Source organism: Patella vulgata, chromosome 9, assembly GCF_932274485.2.
Source record: "Patella vulgata chromosome 9, xgPatVulg1.2, whole genome shotgun sequence".
Lineage (NCBI taxonomy): Eukaryota > Metazoa > Mollusca > Gastropoda > Patellidae > Patella > Patella vulgata.
In genome coordinates this window covers 42,815,575-42,827,906 of record NC_065887.2, presented here as the reverse complement: position 1 = coordinate 42,827,906, position 12,332 = coordinate 42,815,575, and the positions used below count along the sequence as shown (strand labels likewise).

Below are 12,332 nucleotides of genomic sequence, written 5' to 3'. Positions count from 1 at the left end.
TTTTTTTTCAAATTACAATGTTGTGTTAATTTGTGAATATAGAAGAACCCTATTGAATTTCAAAGTTTTCAGATCATAACCCCCCCCCTTTTCTTACTCATTTCCTTCAACCCAATCAACACTCCATGTGAATTTGAAAAAGCTCAAACCAGAAACCATTTACCATGGGCCTGTACCTTTAAAGTGTTTCAAATTACAAGCTTGTCTTGTGTGTTTAAAATAAGGAGTTTACAGTAAAACTACAAAGTGACTGATATACTAAATAACACTGTGATATTTAATGTATGCAATCGTAATGACATTGAGGTCTGGGAAATTATCTGTTTATTTGATGACGAAACAATATGATACACAAGCCAAACCATTTCTCAATAATCCCATTCCGTTTCGCATTCCGTTCCGAGTTTAAGCAACACCCAAATAAGGGAACCGTCACAATTGCCATTGTGCATTATTTATACCATATGGCTGAAATATTGGTCTCTCGTGATGATTTCATGGGAATAGTGCATGTAGGACGTTGCTTAATAGATATCATGTGCTTCATAGTGTATCTCTACACGGGTATGTCATTGCGTAATACGATACTCGACCTGTAAAACACACATATATACCGAGGCACGCATACTTTTATTAAACATAAAGTAAACACTATTCACACCGATATTGTTCGGGGAAATTTTGCGCGGGAAACAGTAAATAAGTGTAGTTTAATGGTCGAGTGCGAGACAGTAAGTAATATATTGATATTGTACGAGTGCGATATCCAGCACGTGCATTTCAATGAAATATGTCACGCGCGTCCAATATTGCAAAGGATGACGTCACACCTGTATTTTAAGGGTTCATTCCCATATCGCCGACTCACCGAGTTTTAGGGGAAACATTTTGGTCGACGTTATGGGAATGAGTGGCCAAGAACAATAGACCCAAGCTGAAGGATAAACCTCATTAAACAGATAGTTTTGGGAGCATTTATTTTTTTTTTAATTTATAATACATAACATAACACAATTTTAAATTTTTAAACGCAGTCCAACATAGTCCAAAAATTCTAATAAATTCAGTCTTCCTTGTTCATATCTATAACATGGTTATGCACTCTAAGGAGTGCGGTTTCAGTGCTATGCCCCTCTCGATAAGCAGACTGGAATTTACCGAGCAGTGAGTTTCGAATGAGATAATCTATTATTTGAGATAAAATGATCTTTTCAAGCAAGTTTGCTGAAAATGAAATATTTGACACTGGTCTATAACTTTTGAGTGCATTACGGTCAAGATTTGTTTTTTTAATCAGAGGTCTTACAATGGCCTCCTTACAATCATCCGGAAAAATACCAGAGGAGAGCACATCATTTATAAGAATCGTCGAAGCTGGTGCTATTTCATCCAGACACTCTTTTAGTAGTTTTGTAGGAATTGGGTCCAGAGCACATGACTTACACTTCATTCGACACACCACTGATATTACGTCATCAACATTCAATGGCTCAAAAGCAGAGAAATTACACTGGGGTGGGACATTAATGTCAGCGTAAGGGGGGGGGGGGGGTCAACAAACTTTTCACGAATTTTAATAATGGTTTCGGCAAAAAAGTCAATAAAGGTCTGTGGTAAAAATCAATTTCAGTGAACTATATTAATAATGACTGGTCCCTGCCTCATTAACGCTTTTAATCCGTTTTAATCCAATCAAAGGGTGCCGCGGTCGACTTTCCAAAACTCGGTGAGTCGGCGATATGAGAAGACCCCATTTTAAGTACACGAATATTACTCAGCAAACATGAGGTATAATAAAGTCTAACTCACAACCCTACATGCATGGATCGTAGGCTTTAGTAGCTCGCAGAACAGCCGCAAGAAACAGCGCAACAATTTGTATGTGCAGACCAAGAAGTCTCTGCGGCCAGTCTACGATCTTCTACGGTGCCGAACAAACGCAAGTAACTCGTAGTTCTCAAGCACGGGCTTACTAATATTTTCCCCGTAGACTGACTGCCCGTAGTAGCACGTACTTGAGCTCGGCTTAACGCGAGTTCAAAACATTGCTAGGCCCTACTACTGACGAAAGTGTTGACTAGTAAATGGGGGAATGAATTAAGAATAATTGGACTCTAAAATGGAGAATATACATTTGTATATTAATGCGAGTTTACACCATTTGCAACGCAAAGTCAAATCGACGAATTCGTAAAAAATCGTGGCGAGAATGGGGAGTGGGGATGCATAACTCTAACTCACGTTAAGGTCTCAGACTAGCAATTATTGTCCATTGTTTCAATGTTAAATGGCTGTAACGTCACAGGCTGTAGCTTTTTGCTCAACATTCCGTTGGTTCCAATATTTATAGGCACATAGGGGACCGCATTTGGCAATCTCCTCATCATAATTTTGTAGGGGGTTGACCTTTTAGATTTTTTTGCTACGGGGATTTGCTGTTGACTGGGGTGAAAATTAATTTCCGACACAATGATTGCTCTGCAGAAAGACACTTTACACCACCTAACCCTCCGCTGTAATATCATAAGTATTACCCAAAACTGCTATGAAATTTCAAATTTGGCCCCTTTTCTACAGTTCTATACGAAAAAGTCAACCTGAAAAATGTAGGAAGAGGGGAGAAACAAAATTAAGAGAAACATTGTCTATTCGTTCATCATGAAATAAGGGAAAATAATTAATAGTCCTAATCCTTTTTCGCAATTTCAAAAACTGGTGACTTGAACGTGACTCGGACATTGTGAAGACAAGGAATTCGGACCGGGTACTAAATAATATATTTATTTCATACACAAAAGTATACACAAAGGTCCCGTAACTTGTTCCAACCTTTGCACCCCTTTAATCAAGCTCTCAATAACCCTAATAATTGATTTATACCATCTTAACCTAAAACTACCTATTCCCGATTATATGATCAAAAACAGTTAACATTAAATCAAAGTTGACCATCTAGATTGCAGGACCAACTACGTCTGAAATTAGGCGAACAACTTCAAACATACGTGTGCATGTATGCAAACAGGGGCAGGGGCAAAACAAAACACACCATATGACTACATGAACATGTGGGCGTATAAAAAAAGAAAAAAAAAACTAAGCCAACCAATTATTTTTGTTGAATTGACATAAAATTTATCTAGGTGTGGCCTGGATAGTATATTCTGGTGTCGACATGCTCACTCCACAGACCCCATCTGTACTGGGTTTCTGACTGCCGGGAGTCGAAACAGAAAACCTCTGTAAGATATTGGTGAAGAATAGAAATAGTTCCATTCTAGCCAGTGGTTCACCTGCACAAATCCGTGGGCCTATGGAAAACGGTATAAATGCCATAGGTTGTTTGGATACTTTTCCTGAATCATCCAAGAACCGTTCTGGTTTAAATTTCAAGGGTTCTTTCCAATATCTTGAATCAAGATGACAGGCGTACAGATTTGCAAAAACCAAAGAACCTTCTGGGATAAGATATCCTTTAACTATTGTATCTTTGTCCGTGGTGTGAGGTAGTGACATAGGTACCGCGTTTCCTAAACGTTGAACTTCGAGAAGTGTCGCTTCGTTATACGACATTTTAGATTTATCAGACCAGTTTACCATACGACCATCACCGACCACACTATCGATTTCCTCTTGGCATTTCTTCTGGACTTCCGGATGAAGGACCATAAACAGCACTGCCCAATCGAGAGTGGTGGATGTAGTGTCAGAACCAGCAAAATACAAATCCAAAATGACTCTTCTTATGTTGCCATCTGTGATGGCACTGGACTCGTTGTTGACACACGTATCTAGGTACACATCGATAAAATCCTTAATATCATTTTTGTCGAAAACCTTTTTACGTTTCTCAATACGATTGGCAATGAACTGTTCTACTTCCAGAATGGCATTACCCGCCGCCAACATTTTAGAAGCTATGAAAGGAATGAAACGAAGCATAGGAAAACGTTGAACGGGTGTAAACAACGCCATATCAGTAAATGCATCTTTTAAAATCTTAATGATCTGAATAAATTCGGGGTCGCCGTAATCATATCGTTTACCAAAAACAACTGTACTGATGATATTGGTTGTTGCTTTCATCATGATTTCATGGACTTTGATTGGTTTTCCTTCAGATTTAGTGAAACTGTCCAAAACGATGTGAATTTCTTCCTTGATCCTTTCCTCGAGGGTCGATTTGCCGACTCCTAGATCACGAAGACTACGAATTGCCATTCTTCTCGCATCTTTCCATCCCTGTCCACTCGCCCAGATGACCCCATCTCCTATTTTGCTGACCTGCTTCACAACCCATAACTTCTTTACTGGTCTAGTACTGAAGAGATCCTTCTGCTTAACAAAAGCCTCTTCTATAGATTCGAAATCGTTTAAAACTATCAACAACTGGTCGCCGAAATATATTCGAAAAATATCTCCATATTTTGCTTGAAGTTCTGCATAATATTTATGTCTCTTGCCAGCGAATTTGTCTCGCATATCCAACATATTTCCCACAACTGGCCAAAATGGTGGTCCAGGAGGTATTCCAGATCGTTCCTGCATTAAGATGACATATCCAATCACTAATAAGACAACAAGCGCCACTAAAATTGTTGTAACATCATTAAATACTGATACAATATCCCACATGTTAATCATGTTTATAAATGTAGATCATCAACAATCACAACATTAATTATATATGAACATCTATCAGTTTTTGTGAGCTGTATGTTTAACGCCCTAATGTTCTGCACCGAGTGGGCTAATGAAGACGGGTATATACACATCAACTCAACAGATTGCATCAGGTACTGCAAATAGAAAGGTAAGAGAGTAAACATACCTGTCGACATAAACGTCTCATGTCTATTCACAACCATTGTAATCACCGATATCATTCTATATGGTGCATATCTAATATAAACAACCCCGACCACTTGATATTGATATACTGTGTTATATCATGCACAACAATTACTATACAAATACTACACTGGGCTTGGAAAAAGAGGGGGGTTGGGTTGCCTGTCATTGAGTCAACTGGCGTGGTTTCGAATCCCCAGTTATACGTGACAAAGAGTAGGGTCGCTTGTCCAACCTCGTGGGTTTTCTCCGGGTCCTCCGGTTTCCTCCCACTGCTAAAGACCACTACGCGCAATCGAATTATTGAAATAAAATTAAACCATATGTTAGTCCCGAAATGACTCTCTCTCTCTCTTTTTTGGGATTTGGTCTGATAATTTTAGTCATTTTCCGAGCATTTCAGGGCAATTTGAAGAAATCTTGAGAAGCGCTAAGAAAGGGTGAGTGGGAGGCTGTCCTAGGAGGCTGTCTACCCCCGGCAGCAAGAAACTATTTTGACTTCCAATCTCTCGTGTTTGGGATTTGAAAGCTCCCCCCCCCCTCCATGAGCCCAAGTAAGCGCCCCCGTCAGACAAAGTACCCATCAGACCCAGTCCCAACAAATTAAAAGCCCAGTTACACATTACATATCCTCGTTCAAAAGAATTTGCCCCCACTTATGAACTCAAATGCTAGGAAAATGACTAAAATTTTCAGCCCCAATACCAAAAGAGAGAGAGAGAGAGAGAGAGAGAGAGATTTACACCATCCAAACTAGGTCATTTCGGAGAGAGAGAGGATTTAACATCCACTCGACACTAACTAGGGCTTTCGGGACTAACACACGGTTATTTCAATAATTCGTTTGCGCGTAGAGGTCTTTAGCAGTGGGAGGAAACCGGAGGACCCGGAGAAAACACATGAGGTTGGACATGCGATCCTACACCTTGGCACGTACAACCGACTCAGTGTTAATATAGCCAGTATTTTGTTGACATTCATCGTTGGGTGGGATTATGGATGGCGCCCTAGATTTTGACCCCGCTCCAATATTCACAGCTTCTGGATTCGCTACCGATACTTTCCCTCCCATTATCGGCATTACTCCACTTCTTCTCTAAGCTTTTTAAGAACAGGTGGATGTTTGCCCCACAGTTTATGATGCACGTACTTTAAAAAACACAGCCATTATAAACTACATTACATATAAAAAGCTACATTTTGTCTGGATCCCTATGGATTTTGACGCACTTAGCTGTAGCTTGTCTGGTGCTGAAATCTAACACTACAAAGAATAGCAATACTTCACCTTGAACAGTTGTAATTTCCAGAAAGATTAACCAGCTATCTACGTCACGACACTTCATGCAATACAATGCGGCTATCTGTGACCTATCTGCTGTCAAGCTGGTTTAAGCCGAGTACAATGTGACCTTGATAGCGAGTTAAATAGCACGCGTAACACTAATGAACCCAGCGGGCACACAACGTTGTACGGACGTCAAAGCAACATTGTCACAACGTTGTGTGGTGGTTGACGAAAAGTTGTGACAACGTTGTACGGACGTCAAAGCAACATTGTCACAACGTTGTGTGGTGGTTGACGAAAAGTTGTGACAACGTTGTACGGACGTCAAAGCAACATTGTCACAACGTTGTGTTGTGGTTGACGAAAAGTTGTGACAACGCTGTACGGACGTTCAAGCAACATTGTCACAAAGTTGTGTGGTGGTTGACGAAAAGTTGTCACGACGTCAGAATTTGTTGTTTTTCAACGTTGTGTGGTGGTTGGCGAAAAGTTGTCACGACGTCAGAATTTGTTGTTTTAAGGTTGTATAAAACCCAGTATAAGCCCCATCCGAACTCCCTACAGTTCTGCCCCCACTGGACTAACGAAGACGGGAATAGGCGGCCGGGCACGATGGAAGTTAAATTAGGTGTGTGTGCGGGGAAGGGGGGGGGGTGCTTAAATGTCCGACAGATTTGGGCCACGGTTTTGACATAGTGAAACGATACGCGAAGTTTCAACACTCTCACTCAATTAGAATCAAAGTTATTGTGTCCCATCACAACCAATCTAATAGGACAGTACGTAGTTTCAAAACATTCAATTCAAACGATTATATTACAGTCAATATTAATGCTAGAGTCATATAACTTTGCAGTAATGGGTAAAGGTAATAGAATCTGATCATTAACTTTTAAGTAATGGTCATGTAATGAGTAATGGAAGATTTTACAAGTAATGGAAATGTAATTAATTACATTCCGAAAATCATGTAATGGTCAATTACATTTCAATTACATTTAATGGCGCATTCTTTGAATGGCATTTAGTAATTAGAACATAATCAAATAACACAATTTTATGGAATAACAATTACTATGGTTTATTTCACTGCAACGTTTCAACAAGATTTCCCATGTCGTTATCAAGCATATACACAAATAAATAAAATGAGAAAGATATGAATATATATATATATATAAACATCAGTGCGAACTATCCAATGGTATGTAAGGAAGGTGAACATGAGTAGCTATCACAAGCTTTTGATGAAACAACGGTGAATAATCGTATATACTAGGATTAACCATACACATTATACTATATAATTGAAACCAGTTTAAAAGAAAATAAGGCATAGATCTATACTATGATTAACTAAATATACATGCATAAAAGATCAAACAGAGGATTTACAGACATATATTACAACCATACTCTTATACATTCAGTGATAACTAGAGTTTTAAAAGCATATAACAAGGAAACATATTTAATGTTATTACATTTTATTACTATTTAAAGATTAGTGCTAATTTAGCATTTAATCAATCAGATTTAAAGACATGTTTTTAAATCTGATTGATTAAATGCTAAATTAGCATTAATCTTTAAATAGTAATAAAATGTAATTATTTACTTTCAATGTAATGGGTAATGAATGATATTGCTAAAAATGAGAAAGTAATTTTAATGCAATTGGTACTGTAATAATAATAATAATTTATTATTTATAATGCGCCTATTACCAATATAAAACACCCAATGCTCAATGGCGCAGTTAACATTTTGTGGACATCACACATAGAAAATAAAATAAAATTAAATGGATGATAAAAGAACTTAAAATGGCTTATAAAGATTATAATAAAATATGACATGTAATAAACAAATTAAAACTGTACATGTACTTAATTGGTCCCTCTTCTGTCCGGCTCATATTTTAGATGATCCGACACTGCTGTTATTATCTCGGCTTCATTGCAGCTCGGCTGACTGATCATTACACTATCTGAAGGATACAAAAAACTGTATATTTACTCTGTCAAATTTTGTAAATTATATAATTCAGTCCGATCAAAAAGGTGGTCCTAAAGCTGTAACAGATAATTCTGCATCCCATGAATTATGGACCAAAGGTGACTCATTGGGTAAAACGCTGGCTCGCTTTTCTGGAGGTCGCATTTTCGATCCCTACATTTGCCGAGAAAGTTCAGTAGGCCTGACAAGGACAACTGTTAGTCGTTTGGATGGTATGAAAAACCGAGGCCTCGTGTACACATTGACGTGCAAGTAAAAGATCTCTTGGCAGTTGGAATTCGATATAAGAGTAGGCCATAGTGCCGCTGCCCGGGCAAAATTTCCTTCATAGCACGCGGTATGGCGCATGCCCATCTTCATTAGCCTAGTCGGAAGAACAGTAGGACGTTAAACCCCATATGAATTATATTATATATGACCCAATAACACATTCTATATGAGACATCGCTTGTGTTATTACTTTCATATTCTCCATAAATTTGTACGTGTAAGAAAGGCATGGGTGTTAAATTACAAAAAAGATAGGTTGTCAGGCAACGAAACATACGCCCACAGCAGCTAAATCGTCCGGGCAGTCAACAAGAGTTGTCGCATATTTTTACTTTTTTCGGTAATGAAACATTTATAATACACTAAAATCTGATTAAGAGCAACAACTCAGAAAACCATTAGGATTTGTTTGGTTTTTATAAAGTTCTGCCCCATGCTAACGTTTTGTATACAAAACTTTTAATACTGTATCATGGATTTAGCTGTTCCAAGTCATAAAAATTCATTGAAAATCAATATACTTGTTCGTCTCAAGATTTTAAACTCTGTGTATCAATCTGAAGTCAATCGGATATTAACTTTGGTCTCTAGAGCGTCCACAAGATTTTTCAAAGTGATCAAGGGCCATAACTTTGGCAGTAATTATCAGAAATCTTTGAAAATCAATAGGATTATTCGCCTCGTGACCTCAAACCCTGTGTATAAATTTAAAGTCAATCAGATATTAACTTTAACCTTTAGCGCATTCACAAGGTTTTTTGAAGTGATCAAGGGCCATAACTCTGGCAGAAATTATCGAAAATCACTGAAAATGAATAGACTTCTTCGTCGCATGACCTTAAACACTCTAGAGCGTCCACAAGATTTTTCAAAATGATCAAGGGCCATAACTCTGGCATTAATTATCGGAAATCGCTGAAAATCAATAGACTTCTTCGTCTCATGATCTTAAACACTGTGTATAAATTTAAAGTCAATCGGATATTAACTTTGGCCTCGAGAGCGTTCAGAAGATTTTTTGAAGTGATCAAGGGCCATAACTCTGGCAGTAATTATCGGAAATCGCCGAAAATCAATAGGCTTCTTCGTCTCATGACCTTAAACACTGTGTATAAATTTAAAGTCAATCGGATATTAAGTTTGGCCTCTAGAGCGTCCACAAGATTTTTTGAAGTGATCAAGGGCCATAACTCTGGCAGTAATTATCGGAAATCGCCGAAAATCAATAGGCTTCTTCGTCTCATGACCTTAAACACTGTGTATAAATTTAAAGTCAATCGGATATTAAGTTTGGCCTCTAGAGCGTCCACAAGATTTTTTGAAGTGATCAAGGGCCATAACTCTGGCAGTAATTATCGGAAATCGCTGAAAATCAATAGGATTCTTCGGCTCATGACCTTAAACACTGTGTATAAATTTAAAGTCAATCGGATATTAACTTTGGCCTCTAGAGCGTCCACAAGATTTTTTGAAGTGATCATGGGCCATAACTCTGGCAGTAATTATCGGAAATCGCTGAAAATCAATAGGATTCTTCTACTCATGACTTTAAACACTGTGTATAGATTTAAAGTCAATCGGATATTAACTTTGGCCTCTAGAGCCCCACAAGATTTTTTTAAGTGATCTAGGGCCATAACTCTGGCAGTAATTATTGGAAATCGCTGAAAATCAATAGGCTTCTTCGTCTCATGACCTTAAACACTGTGTATAAATTTAAAGTCAATCGGATATTAACTTTGGCCTCTAGAGCGTCCACAAGATTTTTTGAAGTGATCAAGGGCCATAACTCTGGCAGTAATTATCGGAAATCGCTGAAAATCAATAGACTTCTTCGTCTCATGATCTTAAACACTGTGTATAAATTTAAAGTCAATCGGATATTAACTTTGGCCTCGAGAGCGTTCACAAGATTTTTTGAAGTGATCAAGGGCCATAACTCTGGCAGTAATTATCGGAAATCGCCGAAAATCAATAGGCTTCTTCGTCTCATGACCTTAAACACTGTGTATAAATTTAAAGTCAATCGGATATTAACTTTGGGCGTATAAAAAGATCAACACTCATCGATGAAGTAATAAAAACTCGTGTATGCCCATACCATGTTTGATTATCCGATATTTAAGGATATGTTCGTAAATTGAGTATGATAAAAACAAACCTCGGACAACTTTGTAAATTTCTAAGTCCATTAAGGACCGCCTCCCTTTATTTCCCTTTAAATTAAATTGGGCCATTAGGGAATTAGACATCAACCTGTTAAAATAAAAAGACATACTGTTTATGCGTTTGGCAATCCCACGAATTTTGACTTTCCATTACTTGACACCTAGAAATGGACATAAATGGGTTGCAACGCATATAATAATGTAATATGAATGTATATTAACTGATTTACATTCAATCGTTTCTGTTTTTACTGTAATGTCTAACAGACCGTATGATACAGCGTGCGCGTGCTAACCATTCGGCCACCCAACCCCCCATACGCGATGAGTCCAAATTGAATACCAGTCGTGTGGCAATTTAAAAACTTTAACTTTGTGTTAAATATTGGACATTAGAAGCCCATCTTTTCACGGTTACAAGATTGATGTTGGGTTTAATTAAACAATGAGTCCCATGGTTGCAATGTCGAAGACTGTGGATGATATTGAGTTAAAAACTTGACTCCTTTAAGACGAAGACGATTGGAAAACGAATGTACGATTATTTTATCAATTTGTTTTCAAAAGAAAGAATACGACTTTAAACTGGTAACCACCAAGGCTCATCAGATGGGTTACCTATAGCTATAACATGAAATAAATGAAACACATCTAGTATATTATTATATTTCAATCACTGTAATATTTACAATCAATGTCAGTTCAATTATGCAGGTGTATGCTCATGAATATTGATGTTGTACATTTAATAATAAAATTACCCTTCACTTGAATTAAATCTAAAACCCACAAGCATACAATTAAAGAGCTGTGGTGTTAACAGTCGCACGTACTAGCCCGGCATTATATCCACCTGTCCGTAGATCGACAAAGTACAAGATTTAATTTTCAGAGCATATATGTTTTGTTGCGTGTCAACCTATCTTTTTAATTAAGATCGTAGACTTTGTTGCCTAATAATTAAGATGTATACAGCGACTTGGTTAACCGTTCATCGGTTACTACTGGTGAAACGGTTCAAAAAATTACAAACCGATATTCGTTTTCATATCATATTTGACATTCAAAACCAGGAATGGTAGCCAAAAATGTTTTCATTCACTAAAGACTATATAAATAGTTCATACAGCACAAAGTTCATATAGCATTTGTCATTTGTAATATATCACGGGAAATTAATGTCTTATTAATTCCCGCTCGAAGTTTTGTATACGTTACATTATTATTAACACTCCCTGCAAAGCTTGGGGTAGTATCGACTTATCTAAACAATTCATGAAATTGGTAACCCTATAAATTTAAAGATAATAGATAATGGGAAAGTCCATTATACAATACTATAAATATTGAAATGGCCCCTTCCAATTCCAGACATAGATTGAAATAGCTCTTTCCAAATCCAGACATAGCAAATGACCAAAAACTAAATGATTAAAATGCTATACAATTATAAAATAAAAACACTAAAGTTTCAGAATTAAAATAAATCATTTAAGAGATAATAAAACATATTTAAAATACTCAATTTACTTTGCAAGGAGGGTTCAATAATGAAATGACAATAGAAGTTCGGCTACGTGGAAATGGCACCAGTCTACAACATCAATTATGAACGTTATCTAAACATATTATATTAAACATTTTTATCAATATTTATCGAAAACTTCTGAAAAACTTACACTTAAAACATTTAAAAAACGTTTGATAAATATTTTTTTTTTACATAACCTTTTAGA

General features: G+C 37.1%; 1 protein-coding gene across 2 annotated transcripts; it reads right to left on the bottom strand.

Moving 5' to 3' along the window:
• Nucleotides 1-2,765: 2,765 nt before the first annotated feature.
• Nucleotides 2,766-6,275, bottom strand: LOC126832113 (cytochrome P450 2D3). 2 transcript variants are annotated; one of them, XM_050562797.1, is made up of 2 exons: nt 6,140-6,275; nt 2,766-4,799 (listed from the first exon to the last, which is right to left on the bottom strand). In XM_050562797.1, the coding sequence occupies exon 2, from the start codon at nt 4,642-4,644 to the stop codon at nt 3,136-3,138; it is 1,509 nt and encodes a 502-aa protein (XP_050418754.1). In that variant the 5' UTR covers nt 4,645-4,799; nt 6,140-6,275; the 3' UTR covers nt 2,766-3,135. The 2 variants fall into 2 exon arrangements, with proteins under 2 accessions (XP_050418754.1, XP_050418755.1); XM_050562798.2 differs by lacking the exon at nt 6,140-6,275 and adding an exon at nt 6,002-6,111.
• Nucleotides 6,276-12,332: the final 6,057 nt, after the last annotated feature.

Excerpts from the sequence above, each read along its gene's own strand:
- LOC126832113 (XM_050562797.1), bottom strand. The coding sequence starts at position 4,644 with ATGATTAACATGTGGGATATTGTATCAGTATTTAATGATGTTACAACA.